At 41.8% G+C, this 25978-nt stretch overlaps 1 protein-coding gene across 2 annotated transcripts in view; it reads left to right on the forward strand.

Moving 5' to 3' along the window:
* The first annotated feature begins 262 nt into the window (after positions 1 to 262).
* Positions 263 to 25978, forward strand: part of st6gal2a (ST6 beta-galactosamide alpha-2,6-sialyltranferase 2a) — a 46911-nt gene continuing 21195 nt past the window's right edge. The window contains exons 1-3 of one of the 2 annotated variants that reach the window (XM_080413117.1): positions 263 to 414; positions 2359 to 2421; positions 20009 to 21064. In XM_080413117.1, the coding sequence (XP_080269243.1) occupies positions 20089 to 21064 (976 nt within the window). In that variant the 5' untranslated portion in view covers positions 263 to 414; positions 2359 to 2421; positions 20009 to 20088. The remainder of the gene's footprint in view (positions 415 to 2358; positions 2422 to 20008; positions 21065 to 25978) is intronic. The other variant, XM_080413116.1, reaches the window with a different exon arrangement.

The raw sequence follows: 25978 nt of genomic DNA on the forward strand, positions 1-25978 counted from the left end.
TAGGGCTAGGTCTACCAACCTGATCATATGACTTTAGCTAAGAAAGTCAAAACAAACTTGTGCTGATGTCGGTGAAAATTGTTATCCACCATTTTATTTGCAGAAGTTTTTTACAAAGTGCAGGTAGGCTACTTGACTTGACTTTGACTGTCACCTCGGCCCGGCTTCTCACGAGCTAGAAGAAAGCCCTCGTAGCTCCGCCCCCTCATCTCAGATGTGGAGGCAAGAAGAAAAGGCTGGCAACAATGTGACAGACAGACGACACAGCGACGTGCTGCTGAATGGTGTGCGCTTTGAATTGAGAACGGAGGCGTGCATCTCGCACGCCGTTTCTGCACCGAGGAGAATCATAATAAAGAGATGACCATGGACTACCGAATAGCGTGCGATCATGGAGACGGGAACATCTTTTAGGTAAGGCGTTGTTCGCCTTTTCTGCAGGATTTTCCCCAAGCAGATCTCAGTGTTGCCATGTCCGCTTATTATAAGCGACTTTGGGCTTGTTTTTCTGTGAAGTTGCTTGTTAAATATTGGTTATGTTGCGGGTTGCGTTTTTTTTGGGGCTTGTTTCTAAAGTGTTAGTTGCTTATTTGGGCTTGTTTCCTGATGTTGTTCAAACCATTGTTTTCTCTAAACATTTTCAAGTCAAGGACCCCCAAAAAATTATGTATTTGTCTGCGGACCCCCATCTGAAAATATGTCCTGCCAGGAACCCCCCATACAAGATTTGTGTTGTTAAAATGTTTTTGAAATATTCCGAATTTTCCCAAATTTGTGAAAATAGCAGATCTACAAGCTCAGATCGGCTATTTTCAAAGGGATGTAGCCTAGTCGCTTCTTTAGGGCTTGTTTTTATAGACCTGGTTGCTTGGTTCTCTCGCAAAAGCTGGCAACACTGAACCTCACGCTTCAGCAGGGCGCTTTGCTTTGTGCGAACAGAACAGAACAGCGTCCAGGACATAATATAGGAGCAAAGGAGATGATGCGTGTATGGTAGCCTATATAGATTGCCACTGCTGACGATGTATTTGTTCATATATAAATACGGGTTGAAATGAATTATAGGTTTAATACTATTAATACAAAAAAATTATTTTAACCGAAATAATATTACTTTAAGATTACATTTAATGTATTGTGATTGTCGATATCAATTTCGATTGGCCATCTCGCTGCGGTAGAGCGAGGTTCAGAGCCATCAGTTATATTGGTGGAAATTGGAAAAGGCAGCCAGTAAATAAGTAATTTAATTGCTGTAAGTGAAACAGACGTGCAATTTAAAGCAGACAGTTTAACACATTTGAATTAGCCTAATCTTGCCTCCTCTATGGTCAAAGCTAGAAGACCACTTTCAAGGCCGTTGTAGTATGTAGCCTATCTTGGAAATCTGTGCTTTTTTAATAGGTTGCCTTTTAAATCAGTTCAACCAATAGCGCATGGTCACTGGGACAGGGGAGCTATATAGGCTACTACAGTTCTACAATTTAGGAAAGTATGTAGCCTACAGTCATCGTAATTTTTTCCATTTACATCTTATACCCAAATCCCACATTGCTGCCTCACTGTGCCTGGCAATCACACACAGCTAGCAAGAGTGGAATGGAGTGTGGGTGAGATTAGACATAAATCCATAGAGCAGGCCAGGGGTCTTCAACAGGGGGTCCTCAGAGTAACTCCAGGGTTCCAAGGGTTAGGGTCCAAATCTTTGTGTGATGGGGAACATTAGCCGAAAATCAGATCTACAAGCTCGGCTATTTTCGGAGAGTTGTGTAGAGGGGAAAAGAGCAGACCAAGTACAGCCAACGGTCAAGTTGACAAAAATGTAGTCAACTTGACCTCAGTATGTAATACTGAGGGTTTAAAGGGTTGCTGTCTGAAAATACACATTAACATTAAACAACATATTAATAGAAAAGATCATACGTCAAACAAGCTCTATGAAGTTATATGAAATCTATGAAAAAGTTTAATCTGCAACACAATTGAAACAATATGTAATAATAATAAACTTTATTTGTATAGCACCTTTCATGACATGAAATGCAGCTCAAAGTGCTTTACAGAGCAAGACTACAATTACAGAAAAAGTACAACTAATTGAACAATAAAGCAAAAGCATGAAACGACATTAAGATAAAAGCAAAAAAGGTTATGAATCAGGCGACACTGTGAGGACATGAATAACAACACAGAGATTTAAAAATCAACTAAAAGCAAGAGTGAATAAATAGGTCTTTAGCTGTGCTTTAAAGCTATTCACAGAGGCTGTCTGTCTTATGTGTAATGGGAGTTTATTCCACGCCGTCGGCCCGTAGAAACAGAATGCTGCTTCACTGTGTGTTTTATATGTCATTGTAGGCACCTCGAGCAGGTCAGCACTAGAAGACCTGAGGGGGCGGTTTGGAACATATCTAGGCAGAGGTAGGAAGGCGCCAGACCATTTAGAGCTTTATAAACAAGTAAAAACAACCGGGTGCCAATATAGTGAAGCTAGAACTGGAGTAATATGTTCTCTCATCCTAGTTTTAGTTAAAACTGACTGCCACGTTTTGAACAAGTTGTAATAGACCCCTTAACAGACGACGTCACACTGATAAGAACCAGTATGTGCACGCAGGCCGGCACCAAATGTAACCCATTCTGTCATGTCTCGCTAGGACACGCCTCACTAGCCAACACACAAGAGGAGGTTGAATGAACTGAAACCAGCGACCCCGAAACAATATGTTGGGACTTGGGAATTGATTGCATGAAACAATCACCTGTGCGTCCAGTCTCAATGTTGGTAAACAAATAATTGGTCTATCTGTCAGTTGTTTTCAGGCCGGCCAGAAAAAAAGTGCATTGCGGTAGTCAAGCCGAGAGAAAGCAAAAGCGTGGATCAGGGTTTTTGCATCGTCCAACGACAGATAGGCTCTAATTCGCACAATACTTCTCAGATGAAAGCAGGCAATCTTGGTAACATGATTAATGTGTGTATTAAAATTAAATTCAGAATCAATAATAACCCCCAGGTTCTTTACTGTAACTTCCAACTTTACTGTTACTTTCTACAGTCAGGTTACAGAGTCTACTTATTATTGATTCTCTCTGCTCACTAGAACCAATTATGAGAACTTCTGTCTTATCCTCATTTAGCTTAAGAAAGTTCTCACTCATCCAGTATTTGATGCTGGACAGACGGGTCAACAACGGATCTAGAGCACAGGGGTCGTCTGGAGCTGCAGAAAGATATAGCTGGGTATCATCAGCATAGAAATAGAAATTGACTCTGTGATCGGTAATAAGTTCTCCAAGCGGCAGTATATGCAGGGAGAACAATAAAGGACCAAGAATTGAGCTCTGTGGAATACCAGAACAGATGTTGTGTTTGTTTGAATCAAAGTCAGCTAGATTGACAAAATAGCTTCTGCCTGTTAGGTAAGAGTAAAACAAAGACAGGGCCATGCCTGACAAACCTATCCAGTGCTCCAGACGTTGTATAAAATATGTAGTGGGGGGTCCTCTCTCAGCTAGGGGGTCCTTGGGCTGAAAAATGTTGAAGACCCCTGCCATAGACTGTAGTGGTCAGTGGTGTGTTCTGTTGTTATCAAACGATGATTTGTGGCGACTCTTGCAACCAGAAAGTTTTTCTTTTTTTTGTGAGTTTATTTGCAGGTAATGTGAGTCTGCGTAAAACAAATTCACCCCACTACATTCATACGCTGTTACTTTTAGAACTGGAATCGACTCTATTTCTGGAGACATTAATTAGATACAATCAATCACCATAATTGGGAAGCAGGTGAATTAAACACTTGCGATCCCAATCTTCACCACGCATTTGAGGACTGTTTTAAGAAAAGACAAGAACGTTTTTTTCTTTTCTTGGAGGAGATAGAACTGAGTGTTCTTCAAGACAGCAGCACCAGTTATCACATGGAGCAGTTAACACAACAACAAAGCAATAAAGACATGTTAAAATAATAACTTAAACCTTCAAGAGGAGTGGGTTAGGAGGATAGGAACTGACACTCACATTGATACGTGTGTGTGTGTGTGTGTGTGTGTGTGTGTGTGTGTGTGTGTGTGTGTGTGTGTGTGTGTGTGTGTGTGTGTGTGTGTGTGTGTGTGTGTGTGTGTGTGTGTGTGTGTGTGTGTGTGTGTGTGTGTGTGTGTGTGTGTGTGTGTGTGTGGCATTAGTACACCATGGTACCCTATTTTGCATTGTATGTGTCTTTCTTTATGTAGCCTATTTGTGAGGCCATGTGGAGACTGTTCTCTATTTTTGGAAGAGGATTGTATTTGAATAATGTAGTTATTATGACACATATACAGTATGCAGATATGGTTATAGTATAATGTGTATGTCATACTATTTCCCTGCAGTGTTGCAAAATGTTTTTTCAACATAATATACAATGTTAATAACCAAAGCATGTAGGATTACTGATCATGGGATTGTGGCTACCGTTTTTAAGTAACAACAAAAACGTTTAGCTTTAATTGTTAAATGTCTTCCAGTGTAGCTGAGTCATTGCCAGTATTGTCCACATGGATAGGTGTCAGGATGTGGTAGGTTAATCAATTCATGGGACTTATCCACGTGCAAGTACACACACACACACACACACACACACACACACACACACACACACACACACACACACACACACACACACACACACACACACACACACACACACACACACACACACCTCGTGCCCCCCAAGGGGGCTGTGATCTCCACACATCTAAATGTGTTTTTGCACATTGTGTTTTTACCTAATCGCTGCCACACTCAGACTGGCACTTCTGTGTCTCTGCACCTGTGGTTTTATTGGAGTGAATCCAGCCTACTCTGGCTGTATAGAATGTGTACAGGAGTGTGGTGGTTGTGAGGGCTGCATTGTTATATGTGCACAATCACATGCAATATTCCTTCACAATGACAATCCCTAGCCCTGCTGCAATGGCCACTTTCTCCCATGACCCCAGTTAGACTACTCTGCCCTACAAAGCCAAAGTGCGGATACAGAGTTTGTGTTCTGTGAAGGACAGATGTGACATAACGGTTGCATTCCGTAGCAGCACTTCTAAAGCATTACCATCAATGCCTCCTTGAGAGATTGTAGGGTTGGTTACCTATCATGTTCAGCTAAACTCATCATTTTCCATTATGTCTTTCTTTTAATCATTTTAAAAAAGCGGACTTAAATTTACCGTTGGTTAATGTTAGAGCTAGAATTTCATTTTTATCTGTTTGGGTATGGACAGATAGAAAGAAAGTAATGAAAGATCGCATGGGCAGGGCACTCTGGGAAGGTGAAGGTGTAATTTCAGATGCAGGCTAACAGAGCAGAGCAGCAGTTATATGAGCTCAGCCTTCAAGAGCAGCGCTAGAGTCATCAAGACCAGCTGTGCTCCTCACTCCTGGCTGTGTCTGCGGGCACAGCAGAGGACGGGACGCTGCATGAGAAACACATGGAAGTCAGAGGTAATTAGCCTGCTACACCAGGTTTAGGTTATAAACTTCCTGCGAATGTCACTTAGACACTGCAGGGGGATGTCGTTGGGCTGACTTATTGTGCTGCGCTCCTTATGTTAGGTGTTTGACCGGCGTATGAGATGTTAAAGAGGTTCAGTGTGGTGTAGGTTGTGTAGTAGTCTGTCATGTTGGCTGATTTCAAGCTTAGGAGTAAAGTAGGTGTCACTGTCCATAGATCAGACAGATCACAGGGAGGTTAAGCCATCTGAAAATGTCTCTAGAGCTTAAGTCTTGCTCTCTGGGCAGTCAAAGGCGGCTTTATCCCATTTAGATTCTCATGTTTTGACCAGATGCATGAAACATTCTGCATGAATCAGGTTCCCCCCCAAAAAATAAAGGTTTAGGTATTTTGGCACACATGTTAGCATGTATGAGTGTTTGTATTGACTGCAGTTTCCTTTTAAAGGTTGGTTGCCTTCAACCCCCTGTTTTTTTTTGTGGCACCTTAAAGCTGCAATCCAGGACATTCTTTTAAATGAATAAATATGGTAGATGTAGAATAAAATCTGCACATCTGCAGTGTTTGAATTGAAGGTGGTCTCCCTGTTCTTCCTTTGAGAAATTTAGACCCTGGGGTCAGGTAGGACACCAAATGTCAATGATGTAATTTGGTGTCCTTGTGTCTTCTTAAATCTTAATGGGGCAACTTGAACTTACCCCCCCACCCCACACTTTACTAGGTAGCTCTAGCCACTACGGCTGAAACGTGATATGTGAAATACGTATTAAAGTATCAGATTGCAGCTTTAAGACTTTTCCCCATTTCTTGTGCTAGACACAAATAATAACCATTAATGACATTTAAGCAGCATACATTTCTAAATTTGGCAAACATTTTTGTAGTAATTTTTGTAAAACTACAGGACTGAGGTCACTGCAGTTGGGAGGGAGGGGCTAGTTGTCTTTGAAGTTTGTCCGTACATGCACTCATCCGATAACTGTCTCCAAAGAACCTCAAGGAAGGGAATGGATGACAAAGTGTCCTCTAAGTGGACTCCATTCACTTCCTCACGTCAAGTACTGCTCCACCGGGGTGTCAGCACTTCCAGCTGTATTTATGGGCCATAATAGGAGATGTAATGCTGCATTTCCTTCACAGGACCTTGCTGTTGGCAGTATGAATTCAAGCAAGCTCTGTGTGCTGCTAAAGGCTGCCATTAACAACTGCTGCCCTTTGTTATTCATCAGAATATAGGCAGTGCTTTGAAGGTCATGACAATTCCACTATGCCCAATTGAATTTGTTTCAACTTTGGTGTCTCCTGTCCTGTCCCAGGATGGTTAGATATGATTGGCATTCAATTTGGAGCATGGCAAAGGGTTTTAGTATGCTCTTTGATTAAGCATTCAATTCTCACTCCTGCTTTGTCCACTAGATTAGCCTTATTCTTGGTCTTAACAAATGGAGATTGCAGACTTATGCACGTTTATTTCGAAAATGTTTATGTCCGTGTGGTGACCATGACAGTAGCCTCTTTAAGTAAAGGCTGTCAGTCTTAAAGGTACTGTATGGTAAGTGATATTTCTTAGTTAAAACAAAAAAGTTGTTTGTTAAAGGTTAAGGCACTAAATTCTGATAGTAATCATTGCTATAGAGTGTTTGTTCAGTATCAGGAGTCTCCCTGCCTCTTGAGCTCTTTCAAAAACAGAAAATACATTTTCAGGTGGGTTGCCAATTTGAGCCAAACAGGAGAGAGTACCCATTTATCGGCTTTAATTTGAGTGTTTCAGTTCCAATTTTGTCTGCTCATTTATTTGACATCACTTCCAATTTCACGTTTAATCTGTATCCTGGGTGAGTACACATGTTTTGACCAGGTGCATGAAACATTTTGCATGAATCAGGTTTCCCCCCAAAAATGAAATAGGGTTATAGGTCTCCTGATTGGATCAAATTGGTATTGACCGACCTGAAAATGCATTTTCTATTTACTGAAGAGCTGTAGAGAGAGACATGGAGACTCCTGTTACTGAACAAAATAATGATAAATACTCTATGGCAAGGGTTTTCAACTGATTGTGAACGAGGGACCACCACTGACTAAATCAACCTGGGGACCACTGTTGTGTTGGGTTAAGATTAGTGCTTTGGTAACACTTGCTATGCATCCATGTCCATACATCCCACTGTTTCTCAACCAATGGTCCATGAGACTACTATGGTCCATGGCATAATTAGGCTTGCAGGTAGTCCACGGGAAAATGTTAAAACATTTAAATGCATACATAAAATGCCTTTGTTAAATGTATTAAAATATGTTTAAATAATAGGTGATAATGATCCATCAAAGAATTAATTAAATATTTGTGGTGTGGGGAGAAAAAAGCTTGAAATTGTTAAGGGCTTGATTTAATTTGTTGCACAATACTACATGCAACAAATTATATCAAGCCGAGGCATTATTTAATTGAAATATGCGAGTGGTACAGAGCTAAAAAAAAGATTGAGAACCACTGATCTATTCCTATCCCACTCCATTCTCTTACTTTATCCAACATTCCATTAAACTCATGTTAACTGATATACTGATTTGTATCTTATGTATGAGTGAGCAGACGCATGCGATTATATGGGCACATATCCTAATAATGATGACTCAATGAGGCAATCCGGTACATTTCCCCTTCTTGAGATTCGAACTCCCTTTTCTGTTGAATTTCTTGAGCTCTGACTTTCCAGTAACTGACAACATTTGACGCGTCATCATAGATTACCAGTTAATTTAGTCAGTGCACTGTTCTGTGGAAGATTTGACGCGTCATCATAGATTACCAGTTAATTTAGTCAGTGCACTGTTCTGTGGAAGATTTTTTTTTTTACATGACTAAATGCATGGTCGGGGACCACATGCAACACCTTCACGGACTACCAGTGGTCCACGGACCACCTGTTGAAAACCTCTGCTCTATAGCACTGAGTACTATCAGAATATAGAGCTATTTAATACATATTTTAACAAAACAATATCACTTGCCCTAACACCTATAAAATAAAGGTGTAGGAGGTGGTCTCTGTTTGCACTCAAGGAAGGCAAAGGCATAATTTTTCGGGAACGTTGCTTGATTGATTAACCCATTAAAACCGGGAAAGCATCTGTGTCATTTTATATTTTAGCGTTGGCTACTCAAAAATAGCAGATATATATAAGCTCACAGCGCATCACTTCTTGCCGTGCTGTGAGCTTGTACATCTGCTATTTTTGAAAATGTTTGAAAAATCTTGAAAGTGTGTGAAAACATTTATGAATAATTTAGATTTATTTTAATAAACACAAATCTTCGCTTCTGGGGTTGTCCCTGGCACAAAATATTTTCATATGGGGGTCCACGGCCATATATGCATATCATTTTGATGTGCTTTTTTTTTTTTAATTATTAAATGTGTCATATCTGCCCTGTGCAATTTGTGATTATGAAGCCTAAAAACCAAACAGAAATTCAAATTGTATTAATTTTTTTCAATTTTCAATGCCAAAAATTTTACATAAAGAATTTAACACAAACATTTAACACAACACAATTAAATCGTTAATCACAATTATTTGTGTGACAATGAATCGTCAACTTAAATTTGTAATCGTGACAGCCCAACCTCTTAGGCTTTTTACAAATGTATACATACTATTATAGAGCACTGTTTCTTAAACACTGGGGGTTACATTTTTATGGGTTGCGAGTAAATATCCCCTTTTTTTGTTTCCTAGATAATATATATTTTTTAAATCAAAAGATTAAAAAAGTCACAACTTTTCATCAATTAAAAACAATTCCAACATTTTTCAAAAGTATGACATAAAAAAAGAAAATTATTTCCATTAAAAAAAAGGTTTTAAGAAGTAGTGAAAATAGTAGATCCACAAGCTCACAACACGGTGTGAAGCGACGCTTGTAGATCTGCTATTTTCACTAGTTTGGGTCCCGGGTTTATAAAATTTCTCTCTTGGGTCTTGAGCTAAAAAGTTTTGGAACCACTGTCATAGAGAATACACGAGTATGATAATAATCTAGCTCATAGAAAGACTCACTCTACAGTACCCCTTTGCCTGATTCTCCTCTCTCAGACTTTTGATCACCACCAGTGTTACACAGACGGAATGAAGTAAAAACAACCAACAACAATACTGTCCCTCTCTATCTTTTGTGTCCTAGATAATATATGGATTATTCTAGTTGTATTACCCGTATAGTCTTCTCTTACTTTCTCTTGTCTATTACTCTCTCTGGCTGTGTCTTGCTTTTTCGCTCTAGGTCTGTGCTGGCTTTAAATGAAACATGTCCACCGCAGTCATAATTACAGGGTATCTGAATACTTAACATGGTGCTCTGATGGGAGGAGTGGGGCTAAATTGGTCCGTTGGTCCAGGTGTGTGTCTCATATGTGGTACCAGGTGGCAACTCACTATTTTGGCTTGATGAGCGCGATTGTCATGGACAGTACAGGCAGAGGGACAATCCTTGTGAGTGTGTGTGTGTGTTTGTGTGAGAGAGAGAATGAGAGAGAGAGCCTGTGTGTACATTCCAGACCCTGTAGCTCTGTCGCCAGCCGTCTCTGCCCCACGCTATGGATCAGGTGTGAAGCACATAGAACAGATGGAAGGTGACAGGAGCGTGTGTGTGTGTGTGTGTGTCTTCCGCTCCCCTACGACTTTTGGCTGTTATTGGCAATATTAGGCAGTCGTCACTGCCTTAGAGCAAAATTAATGAGCTTATAAGTACTGTGAAAACAAGGCCTTTTTTTGCTCTGCTGATAGAATCATTCAGAGGTTGAAGAAGGATAGCTGGGGACAGGGCAAACCTAATTTGCCTCAACAAGGACATTTAATCTTTAATGACGTTTTCTGACCCTGTAGTACTTCGTCGCATGACCGCAAAATTAGCCTAATCCTACACCAAGAGAGCAAGGTGGTGTCACAACGAAAGACTTATAAAATACATATACAATACACATTGCTATTTGATCATATTAACTTCTGCAAAGCCTACTAATTTAGATGACACTGCGCCCACTCCCTTGATACCTTTGTGCATCTATGGTGTATGACTTAAGTTATGACCATATATAATAGAGAGTGGGTTACAGATAAATTATTTCCCCAAGTAACTTATTCTATTTCTGTCCTCATGTACAGTACATACTGAGCTGCTGTATATTTTCTGCAAAGGAGGGACTAAATTACCGGTAGTACATCTCTAATTATACCAGTGTGTGTGGGTTTAAATGCTGAGCTATGTTCAGGCCCAGCTATGTTCTGCATGCATGCAGCACCCATGGCTCTGTGTGCGCAACGCTCTATAGTAGCGTTTGATTGGCAGGGGGTTGGATGGCTGAAATGAGTTGTGGATCTGTATGGCCTGCAGTATCCCCTCTGCTCCACGTGCTAGGTGCAAGTGGTAAGGACGGGGGGATGAGGATGTAAGATTTAATCTTTTATCGCGATAAAAAGTCATGTTAATTTTGTCGTGATAAATTCCCGTTATCGGGATAGCCATGTATATCCTCACGGGTGACTTGAAAATTATGTCTAGCTCTTTAATGTACAATGGGTTCCTTCTGAGAGAGTGTTTGTGCATGTGGGCACATTTTCATTTATAATTTATTTATTCATTTAGTTATTTAGTTATTTATTCATCCTTTATTTATGCAGGGGACCTTAAAATTCCTCTTTACCTTATTTATGTCTTCTGTCTGTGTGATCTGAAACCAAAACAAGTTATTCATTTACTGTGTATTTTTAGCACAACTATTTGAACCGTGTGAATGCTTGGTTGATCTTGTTGTTCTTTTTATTGTATTTTTCTTTCTCTCATTGTGATTACTGGTTGTGGACGAGAGTCTGAATCTGCCCTTTTGTTTTTAACTAAATGGGAAGTGATTCCAGTATGTTTAATTGCCATTCTAATAGCATAATAATAATAGTTTATTTCTAATATAACAAATAACAGCCTGGGTGGCTCTTGGCTCTTTTACAGTCTCTGCATGTAGATGATGTACTGTACATGCATTGCACATGCAGATGTTTTCAGCGGATGATCTGACTTTTAGATCACACACACACACACACACACACACACACACACACACACACACACACACACACACACACACACACACACACACACACACACACACACACACACACACACACACACACACACACACACACACACACACACACACACACTCTGTATGTGTAACCACCAGAGCAGAGAATGTAGGTCACAGTCAGAGGAGGAGGAAGGAAGGGAAGGTGAGTAGTGAAAGTGGGAGAGAGCTGAGGAAGGTTTGCATCATGACATAATGTTACCAGTGGAGCCATGGCAGGATTAGGTTTAGGCAGAGCAACGTGGGAAGGGTTTAACCCCTGAATGCTCAGCCCACAGGGGGAGAGAAGTAAGGAGGAGGGTTAATCCATCCATCCGTCACAGAGATGGGGCTTCTGCATCTTTCTTCAGCCCCCCACCCCATCCAATCATCAACCCTCTGACTTCATTTTCCTTTTCCTGCACCATCTTCTCCCTGAGAAACAAAACCACAGGAGTAGCACTGGCAGGAGTATGGCGGGCATGAAATGAATAAATTGTTGGTCGAAGTGTTTACTCACAAACACTACAACAACATTGCGTTCAAGCTCTGATGCAGTCCCATGTTAATACGCTGTCATCAGAAACCCGTGACTTTGCACTTAGCTAGCCACCCATTCAGTCTACAAGCTATTCTTAACATCGGTGCCGTGTTTCCACGGCAAGGACTGTCTGTGATGTGAGGTCCAGTGGAAACCTTTAGTGAACTCATATGCCGACAGTATAATTACAGAAGTCTGTCTGAAATTCTAGACAGTAATAACCCTGGTGCCCCCTGAGGCCGAAGCAGCGTGAAGCTGTAGCAAGGGCTTCATTAAACAGCGAAGAGAGGAAGCTTCTGTGCATTTAAGGGGCTGAACGTCATATATTTCCGTTTCATACTGCTTAGAGTTTCCACTCTACTTGTGGTCTCGGTTATCTTTTGTAAATCAGCTCCTCTCTGTTTTTACTTTAAATTTATCATGTCTCTTATCTTCACAACCCTATAATTTCCTTTCCTTGCATGATATATGATGATGACAGCTGACTTCGTTCTACAGTGAAATAATATGCTTAAGTGGCTGATTAACAGCTAGTAACGAGACGTTCTGAAATCAATTCCTCAGCCTAAATGACAGCCGTATTGAGATTCCACAAATTCTGCGCAGTTTGTTCATTTGTTAGGTGCACTTCAGATACAATCAATAGGTCTCAGATCATGGAAAGTCGGGGGGGGGGGGCGTTTGTACAGGTAGGAACTGCTTGGAAGGTGGAGACGTTTGGGGGGCCTTCAAGTAGGAACTGTGTGGAAGATGTGGGTTAAGAGGGTGTGTGGCCGGGGTCGGTTGGGAGGTGGGGGTATCGTTTGGGGGGTAGGCTCGGGGGGTATGGAAGTTGGGATGGGGGCCTAATAGCTTGGTATGTAAGATGGGTTTACACGAAGGGGGCACGGTGGCGCAGTCGGTAGCGCTGTCGCCTCACAGCTAGAAGGTCCTGGGTTCGATTCCCGCCGGGGACGCTGTGGGCGCTGGGGGCGTGTCTTCTCCTCCGCATCACCAGCGCCCATGCCCTAGTTGGGGTTGGCGAAAGGGCCTACTCTGTGTGGAGTTTGCATGTTCTCCCCGTGTCTCCTAGGGTAGTTAATACCCTCACAAAAACATGTTTTAATCCTGGTCACTATTCTGCCTCCCCCTGGTCAGCCAGGGCGCCTGATGGAGGGGAAGGGAACTGGTTGGAATAACGTGTTCCTTCCACGTGCTACGTCCAACCAGGGAAACTCCCCCTGTCAGGTGATAAGAAGGTCAGTTGGCTCTCATGCATTGAAGGAGGCATGAGGCCCTGGCCTCCCTAGGCTGGTGGGGGGAGTGTAGTGCCCAGGATCACTTAGCAAAATTGGCACCGGGTGAAAAAAGGGTTACAAAATCGAGGTATAAAAATTTAGTTACGATGGGTTTACACGTAGGAAGTGGAATTGCTTGGAAGGTTGGGGGGGAATGCTTTTTCCCACTGCTAGATAATTTGATAATGTGTTTCACTTGATTGTTCATGCATGATTAATGGTACCAGAATGCTGTTATCTACCGTTTTGCTTTTTCAATTTTGGCCTAATGGTGCTGGAAAAAAGGCCATGGGATCACCAAAATCACTAGGGTTTATCCTGCATTCTGCCATTATATTATGAGATACTGTATATTGATACCTGAAGATTAGACATGGAGGCCAGACAGGCCACGCTGTTATTGGACTCCTGTTTTGTCTCCTCAGTGATAGATCTGTAGTAACTTGTCCGACAAGCATGAAGTTCTGAAAGATGAATATTAAAGTAGAATAGCACCTCCACTCTTGATATCTAAATATTTTATGAGGAACAAACCAGTTGGCCTGTGCTTTATTTGAGAGGATGTGTGCAGTTTTCTCCCATTGTCATAGCAAGCAGAAATACAAAATACTCTCAGCAATCCTAGGCCACTATGGTCTTTGTTTTGTTATCTTTATTGCCATGTCTTGTTTTTTGATAGCTGTATGTAACGACGTACCTTCATCTTCAATGGCCTTATACGTATAACTCACACTCTGTAAACCAATACATTTTTAACAAAAAAAAACTTTTAGAACAAAAGGCAGCTAGCTTTTCAGGGTTAAAGAGTGCATAATTTGTTAGATAGGCCTACATGTATTTGTTTACTAGTTCACACTCAATGCTGTATACTTTTTTTAAGCGAAAGCCAGAGGCTCTCTCAGTTCTTACAGAAATCACTGTTGGTTTATTTAAGTCATTTTTCTGGCTGACTTTGAGGGATGCATTTATAACATGTCCTCGCCACTCCAGTCCTTCAGCAGGGCTTATTTAAGTGAATTGAACAATTTCCAGCGAGAAGTGGCAGTGGCATATTCCCACAAGGGGCCTGCTAAGCACTTACCAGGGACCGGAATAGTGGCTGGAGTTCAGTTGTTTCACCACTGGTGGTGCTTGTACTGTAGATACACAAAGAGATGTTGGGGAGGGCACGTTAGGACTCGGCAACGGTTATTTTTGCATAGCATTTAGTTGCCCCTTGATGAAATTTAATTAAAATATGTCAGGTCATCATTTTAAAATAAGAATGATTAATGATATAATATGGTTGAGCAGTGTGTCAGGTGGTAAAGCCGCCTCTTGGGAATCAAAGTTTCCCGGTTCGATACCTGGGTTAATGTCGAAGTGCCTTTGACTGAGTAAGACATTGAACTGCTCCCAATGAGCTGATTGGTGCCTTGCATGGTTTCCTCTGTCGTCATCTATCTATAAATTCACGAAATTCTCAGAGTGAGTGAGTGTTTACCAGAGTATCTCGAGAACCACCCGACCGATCAAGTACAAACTTGGCTTGCGTATCGCGGAGGACCGCAGGGAGTGATGCGATTGGGAAGTTGGTTGGAGCAGTGGATCTTCAAAAAATATTGATAAATCCACAAATTCCCATTTAGGGACTACCCTGAAGTCATCAATATGACTTAATTTAATAGACTGACCTGGACAGACATGGAACTCCATATATGGGCATAAAAGGGACACAGACGGACACATACAGAATCTCCATATACTGTATGGGTATAATAGGGACACAGACAGATAGACGGAGATATTCTGCCAATGGGTATTGCATAACCGGATGGGGCATGTATTCCCAACTTGCATCGTTACCGACTTTCATCGTTCCCAAGTAGGCCAGTGCCCAATGGGCTCTAATTCACATTAATGGGTGAATGTAATGCATATTGTAAATCGCTTTGGATAAAGGCACTATATAAACCATTTACCATTTTAGCAAGGCAGATATCATTTTCAACCAAGGCATAATATTTCTAAGAATGCAATTTAACCTTGCCCTCTCATTTAGACTCTTGTTTTCTTGTTGAAGACGGTGATTATCTTTGGGTCTATGGGAATTTCAAAGGCGCCAATGTGGATTTGGACCATGTGGCCACTGGCCAGCTGTGATGTCAGTTGTCTATGATGTGTTCCAAATTTGGGCAAGGTTTCAGACAGTCCAATTCCAACCCTATTCCATTATATATTAAAATTAAACATAAATATTTAAAGAAATATGAAACGTGGAACAAAATAGCAGAGGTAGCCTACTAAGTTAGCTTACTGGCAGTGTGCTTGGCACTTTTCTTCAAAATATTGGATTAGGTGTTGGCCAACAAATACTGCTTTTGTTTTTCTCTATGCATTTTACTGTGACCTTTTAAGGGCTGACAAGAGCCCTTCTGTGGCATCATGGACCATTCTGTTCGAGCTGCTGTGTTGGAAATAACTACATTTTAAACACGCTCACGGCTGGTAAAGTCCAGATGGCAACATCGTGGAAGGCGAACAACTTGGAAAGAGAAACGGTTTAGTGGGATCATTAATGACGTAATGATGGCAATGAGCTCAACTCTCCAATAGGCATCACATGGCCACGGTATTGCTGTAATGTGGTTATTGTCAACCATAGTTACATTAAAGTTGAAGAAAGCGTGTCTGTGTTTCCGTGTCTGTGTGGAGGAGATGAAGACCTGCTCTCTAAAGCCAATGAATTATAGATTGACTACACTTTTATTACATAGTTTTGCACTAGACTCTTTCTGTTTGTTTCTCTGCCATGGAACACGCTGCCACTCTGTCCTACCATTTTGCCAGAAAGTGGGATCTCCAACACTCACAGACATGCAGAAATTCTCGCAACAGTTGTATACCAGGTTTTTTTTTCTGGAAACACGACTTGTGAAAAGAAAATAGCAGAAAATATAGACTATAGTTGGCCTCGCCTACTACCTGCGAGGATCCTTTTCAAGTTTCTTGGCATGCTTTCCGTTTCACCACTGCGATCTCAATGTTGTTACCATTGTGCCCCAACAAGCAGTGGATATTTGGGAGAAACCTATTTCTCTGAAGATAAATCACCTTGGTGCTCTGAGGATGGAAACTGCTAATGTGCTGACACAAGGCATGTCTCGCAGCTTAATATGGTTTTCTCCCACTCTCTATCTGCCTGTCTCTTTCCCCATATACTTTCTCCACATGCACTTCCGCTCACACACTCACTCTCATTTTTCTCGGATGTAAAAGTTAGACCACATAATTATCTTCGTTGGGGCAAAGGGCCTGCTAACATTTAACCAATCCCCTCTTCCCCTTTCCTATTAAAAGAGCACTCTTACATGCCCTCCGCCCATTTACCCTCAATCTCTCTTGAGCTCTTTAAGCCTAATTTATACCTCATTGCACGACCCTGGCGCTCACCCAAAAATAACAAATTATTAATTAAAATGTGTTTATTTTTGTTGAGCACATAGTACGTCAAAGTATAAATTATCCATTACATTTAATCTATTTGTTCCTTTCTGCCTGTTCCCTTAACTCTTGTTACTTAACCTTTGCAGCAGTGGCCAACTGGCCATGTGTCTATTTGATTATTTTGTGTATTTCTTTGTTGATATGTCTTGTAATACCAGCTCTCATCCCGCAATGCAGCCTCTCCGTCTGTGCCACACATTTATGTCCTTTTACCGCCATTGCCGAAGCACATCCTCTTGATTGCTACCAGGTGAAGCAAACCAACCACACATCCATATGCTCATGGCCCTCCACACACACACATGCGCGCGGGAGGGCGGGCTGGCTGTGTGCGAGCGGGGGGGGGGGGGGTTGTTCAGTGATGCAGTGGTGCATGCATATAGATGCCAGTTGCTTGTTGATAGGTTCCTTTCTGTGTTTGCCTGTTTGTTTTCATTGCTGCAATGGATTCTGCAGTCAGACCCATGGTTTCTACTTCCAGGGGTTAAATGGTGTATTTCCACTGCTTGACATTTGACCCCAATGATGTCCAAACATGTCCAAATTGCTACACAGAGGATTATAGCCTAACACTCAGCTCTCCAGCCTCAGGGCTTTTAAGACTGAAAGCACAAAACACACTGAACCATCGGGGAAATTCTTCTATCAGCTCGCTGTGTGTGTGTGTGTGTGTGTGTGTGTGTGTGTGTGTGTGTGTGTGTGTGTGTGTGTGTGTGTGTGTGTGTGTGTGTGTGTGTGTGTGTGTGTGTGTGTGTGTGTGTGTGTGTGTGTGTGTGTGTGTGTGTGTGTGTGTGTGTGTGTGTGTGTGTGTGTGTGTGTGTGTGTGTGTGTGTGTGTTTTTGTGTCTCTGTGCTTGCTTGCTTGTTTGATTGTATCTATCTGTCGTTCTTGGGCAATCTCTGTACGTTTGTTCTCCCTCAGGTCCAATTACTGTGTTCCTCAGGCTTGCCCTGGGTCACTGGGTGAGCCTTGGCTCCTTGTGTGGCCCAGGAGGACAGGGGGTCCTGTTTCTGGATGTATGGAGGATCATAGGCGCCCCAGAGATCACTCCTACTACTAGACGTGGTACATTGCTGGGCTCTGTAGCCACAAACACAGGCCAAGAGACAAGAGAACCATAATTAGTAAATAGGAATAGAGGCGATTGCCTCTACTGGTCTGCTGTGTCAACCTCTAGAGAAATGTATCCACATTTAAAAGCCAAAATAAAAGAACACATAATTATTAGATGTAGAAATTGTTCTCCTTTATTACTCTCTCATCTCTCTTTTTGTGGTTTACCAGCACAGTAAGGCCTGTTCTACAGTTATAGCCATTGTAAACACTAATAACAAAGCAATACGTATATAGCGGTCACGACTTTTTTCTGTTCTGGCCCCACAGTGGTGGAATGAACTTCCCACTGATGTCAGGACAGCAGAGTCACTGCCCATCTTTCGCCGCAGGCTGAAAACCCACCTCTTCAGGAAACACTACCCATCCTCTCTGCCTGGCCTACTTGTTGTTAACTAGTTGTATGAACGCTTGTGTTATTGTTGTACTGTTTTATTGGATCTTGTTTAGTCGATACACTTATTTGTTTTAGCTCCTGCTCATTTGATTTTGCTATTGTTGTCTCATCTGTTTAAGGAAAATAGGTAGCTGATATATTGCACTTTTACCTTAGCGCTAGGTATACTCTTGGTTGCTTGTTTTTGCAGAAAATGCACTTAATACTTCTGGTGATTAGTAGTTTTCGTTCCCTACCTATGTTGAATGCACTTATTGTAAGTCGCTTTGGATAAAAGCGTCTGCTAAATGACTGTACTGTAATGTAATGTAATGTAGCAGCAGTGAGTCTAGATAGATACATTGTGATTTTCTTTGTGAGCTTGATACATTTTCCTCTGTGAGAAAATAGAGATTATTTCCTGGAATAAAAAAATCCTCCAAATTGTATATGCATCTCCAAATGGAGGAAGAAGAAGTGTTCAGTTTAGTGGTACATGAGAGATGATATAATGCATGCAATGAGAAACCAGATTGGAACATACTAGAAAAAAATTGTGGTGAAAGAGCGGTGAGAGAAAAAAACTAAACAGGAAAACATTTCACCTCAAAACAAACATCAGAGAGAAGGTAAACAGAACATAATCAGCGTGACAGGAAAAGATACAGTATGTTGGCTGAAAGACTTCAGAAGGCAGCAGAACCAGCAGGGTGAGGGGAAAAAATATATATAACAACAAAATACAAGAAGTGACAAGTAAGCCAAGTAAGATGAATTATAGTAACCTGATGCAAAAAAAAATAGTTACAGGAAGAGTACATCATTCATTTGGCCGTTCTTTTTGTACCCGTCAGTGTGTTAACTTGTACATAGCCTGCATGTATAGTATACTGAAACAGAGAAGATAAATATATTTTTCAACCTCATCTGTCAAGTATTTACCACATACTGTACCTGCAGTGTTCATACTATAGCTATGTCTTATTAGCATTTGTAGAGTGCACCTTACTAACGCACAGGGGAAATTCATTTTAATTTTTGATGGCTGCTCAGATGATTATGATGCATCATGGAGGGAGCAGTTAAGTGGGGTTAAGTGTCTTGCTAGGATTTTTCTTTTTTCTTTTAGTTCGTTTGTACAGACAGTAGGTCTTTTATCAATTTGGCTATTTTCTAATTTTTGATTTGGGTTGGGATGCTTGTGGTTGCCTGCCTGACGTCTCAGAGCCATATAAAAGTGCTTTAATTCATATGACTGGGACTGTTACATCAGTACTTGCTCTGCCATGCAGGTTATTGTAGAGCATAGTGAGTGTGTGAGTCAGTGCATGCATACAGTACTATGCATGCATGCTCACAATTCCACCCATGTTGTACATTAACATGCTGACTCTACAATAATTTATACCAGCACTTCTGATCCTGTTATATTCTAGAAGGCACATGGACACCAACAAATAGAATAATGATTTCAGTTCAATCTTTTGTAAGATGCAGACATATTTATTTAAAATGTCTGCTTATTTGTTACACATATGTTCGTTTGATCTCTGATCACTATGCTTTAACTTGAGTTCCATACTGTATCTGCCCTTTCCATTTTCCAGGCCTTCCGGCTAAGTCTTGGCTGCAGGGCTGCGAGCGGAGGCAGGGCCAGTTGAAAAGGAGTGCATGTGACTGAGAGGTGATGAAGTCCAGTATGAGGCAGTGGCGGAGGTTTATCCTGGTGGGAATGCTGGCCTGGGTTCTCCTCTTCCTGGCCCTCCTCTCGTACTTCTTGGATGCTCGTGTGGATGAGCCCCTGTCCTCTGCTGGCTCCACCCTCTCCCAGCACCCGGACACACGGCGGCTGGCCTCCATACAGGCCTCCCATCAGCAGCGCGCCATCATGGGTTCCCGACCCGAATTGCCCTCCACCTTGACCACTGCCTCTGCTGTTGTAGACCAGGAGCCCTCGGCCAGCCCCGTCACCCAGGAGTCCAGCCTGGAGGGGAGTCAGAGCCCCTATGGCCTGTATGCCAGCCAGGAGGCCAGCCGCCCAGATTACCTAGACCCCCAGAGCTTGGCTGCCTGGTCCTCCTTTGGCACAGAGAATGTGGGCTCTCATTCGGACCCCGTGACACAGAGCCGTGAGAGAGCTGCCCACGCCATAGAGCACCGGAACAGAGCCGCGAGTCATCACGGTGGAGAGGAAGAGGAGGATGAGGAGGAAGGGGAAGAGGTGGGGAATGGCAGGAGGACCGCGGTAGGTGGCAGGGCAGGAGGAGGAGACTCCTCCGACCTGGAGGAGTACTACTTCTCCAAGTCTGCATCGGTGGTGCAGCGGTTGTGGCGGGGCCGTGTGTCTGCCGGTATGCTGAGCCCTCGGCTGCAGCGCGCCATGAAGGACTACCTAGCTGCCAACAAGCACCATGTAGCCTACAAGGGACGCCGCAGGACTGCACAAAGCGCAAAGGAGCTGCTGTGTCAACTGAAGGCTCAGGCAAGGCTTAGGACAGTGGACGGATCAGAGCAGCCCTTCTCCACACTGGGCTGGGCCCATCTGGTGCCCCCCCTTCCTCTGGAGCGGCTCCACAGATGGCAGGACCACAGCGGCTTCAAGACCTGCGCTGTGGTCACCTCTGCAGGGGCTATCCTGCACTCAGGACTAGGCAAGGAGATTGGTAAGTCCAAAGTACTGGGGTATTGTTACACCCTTTCAGTGCTGAGTGCTATATAGGTTAGGTGATGTGGCAACTACACAGCCATTTATCTACATGAATTATATACAATTTCTTGCATTGTAATAAATCTTTGGGTCGCCAAGGGAGGGTTTGACAGTGTCGGTGCCAGAAAATGGAACTATAGCATTGATCCACAATAATCATTGCAATATCTCCGGCTCTCAAATGGTGTGTGCAGGGGGAAATTGTTTTTCATGCTATGACGTGCAGCATTGATCTAAAATTCTGTGTATGAGCAGCAGACATTGTGCTTTCCACAAATAAGCAAATTCTTTGGATTGTTTTTCTCTTCAGATGATTATTGTAATTTCACACTTTCCCATCCTTTTTCTTGCCATAACATTTTGTAATCACCAGTAATTAGCAGACGCTCTTATCCACTGTCACTTAGGCCTACAAAGTGCAAAATCAGAGTTGCATGAACCCTAGTCACCAAAGACAAGTAAACGATCAAGTAAATAGAGTGCAAAGAAAAACAATAAAGAGCTCCAAAGTAATTGGGATACCAGGAACACCTATAGTAGCGTTTGTCTAAACAGCAAGCATGCTCAACTAAATAACTTTCTTACTTAGCATTTGTGGACAAGCAAACAGTATAATGTCTCTCTAAATAACATATATACACATATGTGAACAAGTAACCAACATACTGTACATCTGCATGGTATAACTAGCGTCTATTATCAATAAGCAACAAGAAATTATACAAGGAATGAGGAGTGCTAGGGGTGAGTCTAATAAGGCGAGTTTTCAGACATAAAATGGAGAGTGAGTCTGCAGTCCTGCCTGAGGAGAGGGGGTCCTTCTAGGAGGGAGAGTCTAGGATTCTTGGAGTGATGGCCAGGGTGTCCTGTGTTAGCTGATCTAGGTGTGCAGGAAGGGGTGTAGGGGTGGATCAGGTCCTGAAGGTAATGGGGTGATGATTGGATTGCAGATTATTGGGTAGACGTGGAAATTTAATGAGGTCATTTAGTGAGGTTGAAGACCAGGCATGCCGCAACTTTCTGGATCGGTTTTAGGGGTATGAGTGAGCATGATGGTAGACCAGCAAGGAGGGCATGCTGCAATTTGCTCTTTCAACCTGTGTGGCAGAGGGAGGGACAGAGAAAAACTGTTGAGAGTATCATCTGTGTAGCAGTGATAGGAAACATTTTATGAACAGAGATGACAGAACAAATATTAACTAGACCGTGTGTGTGTGTGTGTGTGTGTGTGTGTGTGTGTGTGTGTGTGTGTGTGTGTGTGTGTGTGTGTGTGTGTGTGTGTGTGTGTGTGTGTGTGTGTGTGTGTGTGTGTGTGTGTGTGTGTGTGTGTGTGTGTGTGTGTGTGTGTGTGGGGGGGGGGTGTGGGGGTGGGTGGTTTGTTTGACTGGGTTGTGCATTATTCTGAGTTCTATTGCGTGTCCCTGTAATATTCCGTACTTAAAATGTGCGTGCTTCGTTCAGAGTCTTTGGCATCTCTATGAGGAGTGGGTAGTGTGTGAACTAAGGGACAGATGGCTTCACTAGAGAAACGAAGAACCCCCCTCTGGTAATCAAGCCATAATATAGTTCCATCTCAAATACATTGCGATTCTCAAGCTCAGCTGCCTGGGGCTAACTTTAACCTTAAAAGGGGTATTAGGACTCCCTGTCCCAATACCATGTGTGCTGTTGTCTGTAGTAGGTCTCTTCTTTTTGTCCTGTTTATCCTGGTTATTATTTTCACAGATTATCACTAGACACATGCAAGTAACCTACATCTGCCCTATGCACTTGTGCTCACAATTGTTGAGTAATTCTGCATCAATCAGTTGGAGACACTTTGTATTTCTAAGATATACGTTTATTACATGAGCTCATGGGAGAAGTACATGATACACACAGGTTGGTGGTAGGTTTTGATAGAGAGACCAGATCTTCCATACAGTGCCTTTCGAAAGTATTCACCCCCCTTCTCTTTTTCCACATTTTGTCATGTTACAGCCTTTTTTTTAAATGGATTCAATTCATTTTTTTACTCAAGATTCTCCACACGATTCCCCATAATGAAATAAAATAAACGTTGTTTTTTTTTTTTTTTTGCAAATGTATTAAAAGATTAAAAATCCCACGTGCATAAGTATTCCTTTGCTATGACACTCACAATTGAGCAGAGGTGCATCCTGTTTCCACAGATCATCTGTGAGATGTTTCTATAACTTGATTGGAGTCTGCCTAATGGTAAAATACATTTATTAGGGCATAATTTAGAGAGCCAAACACGTCTCTATCAGGTCCCACAGTTAACAGTGCATGTCGGAGCACAAACCAAGCCATGAAGTCAAAGGAATTGTCTGTAGACCTCTGAGACAGGATTGTATCGACGCACAGATCTGGGGAAGCTTACCAAAAAAAAGACTTTCTGCAGCATTGAAGGTCCCAACCAACACAGTGGCCTCCATCACTCGTAAATGCAAGAAGTTTGGAACCACCAGGACTCTTCCTAGAGCGGTCCAACTGGCCAAACTGAGCAATTGGGGAGATCCGGGGGCTTGGTCCGGGAGGTGACCAAGAACTCAATGGTCACTCTGAGAGCTCCTCTGTGGAGATGGGAGAACCTTCTAGAAGAAGGACACCATCTCGGCAGCACTCCACCAATCAGGCCTTAATGGTAGAGTGGACAGATGGAAGCCAATCCCCAGTAAAAGGCAAATGACAGTTGAGTGGCCCACCCGGAGGCCAGACTTGAAACATCTCTGGAGAAATCTGAAAATGGCCGGCTGTGCACCGGAGCAACCTGATGCAGCTTGAGAAGATGTGAAAAGAAGAATTGGAGAAACTGCCCCAAAATAGGTGTGCCAGGTTGTAGCATCATACTCGAGAAGAATTTAGGCTTAGGGGGTGAATACTTTCGCAAGGCACTGTACGTGTTGATACAGGGAGCCCTCATAGTTACAAACTGTACTGCACATAATAAGGCCACGGGCAGTGGTGGAAAGTAACAAAGTACATTTACTTAAGTACTGTACTTAAGTACAATTTTGAGGTATTTGCACTTTACTTGAGTATTTCCAATTTCCAATACTTTTACTTCTACTCCACTACATCTCAGAGGCAAATATTGTACTTTTACTCCACTACATTTACTTGAAAACTTTAGTTACTAGTTACTTTTCAGATATAAATTGATATAATGAAACATACATTAACCACTTTAAACCTATTTTATACCAAGGCTATTTGAAAATAGCCGATCTACAAGCTCACAACGCGTTGTGAGCTTGTAGATCTGCTATTTTCAAATATTTAGTACTTTTACTTTTGGTACTTTAAGTACATTTTGATGCCAATACTTTTGTACTTTTACTCAAGTACATTTTTAATTCTGGACTTTTACTTGTAACAAGAGTATTTTTATATTGCAGTATTGGTACTTTTACTTAAGTAAAGAATTTTAGTACTTTTTCCACCACTGGCCACGGGTGAATAACACCCTCATGTCAATGTGTGTCACAAGACAGCCCATTACACAACCTTGTACACATGACATGATAATAAAGACAGTAAGGCCTAACAGAGAAAAGAATAATTTATTCCATGTCATGTCAGTAGGAGTATTTGTATTCTTTCTACTTACTTCCACTGTGTGTGTAACAGCGTTGCCTGCCTACTGCTGGAAAGTCTTCTAGAGAAAAACTGAACAATGGTGCAACAGTTAATCACACTAATTGATTTAATCAATTATACAACAATCTATTATTGATAATTACTTGACATAAAATCAATCGATAATGAAACAGGCATTTAATTATAGGCGAAAAGTAAAAAACGGAAATAGTCAATTTGCAAGCTCACAACGTGGTGAGTTTATAGATCATCTATATATTGTCACTATTTTTACATGACACCACTGTGCGACAAAGTATAAAATAATGCTTACAGGAGTAGTTCACTCCCTATGAATAATCACCATCTAGTGTCATTATCCTTTTAGTTAATAACGAAATATTGACCTGGCCTTGTTTGTCGTTTCTACTAAAGAAATTAATGGAATGTTACCCCCTCAGAACATGTAGTTTGATAACTACTAATGAGTCTAAACACTCGTTCTGTGACTGTGGCTAATTAATGACTGGTAGATTCACAAGTGGGCCCCCAAATAAAAGACTGTATTGATAACATAACATTACTATTAAAAAAAAGAATCATAGTACTTTTTTATTTAAAACCTTGAATAATTTGTTTTCGTTGTGATACCGAAACACAAGAACTTTAAAGTATACTACTATTACTATGTTAGTTCCATTGATCCAAGCCGGAACACAATCGATTGATTGAACATTAAAATCAACATGCTCCCTCTGCCCCTTCCTTCCTGCGTCTTTTTTTTATGTCCGTACTCATATTCTATTTTTCTTTTTTATATTTCATGTGTCTGTTTATATGTGTCTGTTTACCCTGGACTGGGGGATGTGTAGGGGGAGGGGGGGTTAAACAACGAAAATGTTTTATATGTAATGACTAAAACCTAGTTAACCTGAGAAATGATAAAACAAATTGGAAGTAAAATCAACATGCTCCAAAAAACGCACGCATTCTCGGCCCACCCATCTGCAGTGATGGAAAAAGTACTCAAATTCTTTACTTAAGTAAAAGTACCAATACTGCAATATATAAATACTCTGTTACAAGTAAAAGTCCAGAATTACAAATTGACTTGAGTAAAAGTACAAAAGTATTGGCATCAAAATGTACTTAAAGTACCAAAAGTAAAAGTACTAAATATTTGAAAATAGCCGATCTACAAGCTCACAACGCGTCGCATCGCGACGCGTTGTGAGCTTGTAGATCTGCTATTTGCAAATAGCCTAGGCATAAAATAGGGCTAAAGTGG

Source organism: Gymnoscopelus braueri (assembly GCF_963280865.1).
Source record: "Gymnoscopelus braueri genome assembly, chromosome: 18".
NCBI classification, from domain to species: Eukaryota; Metazoa; Chordata; class Actinopteri; order Myctophiformes; family Myctophidae; genus Gymnoscopelus; species Gymnoscopelus braueri.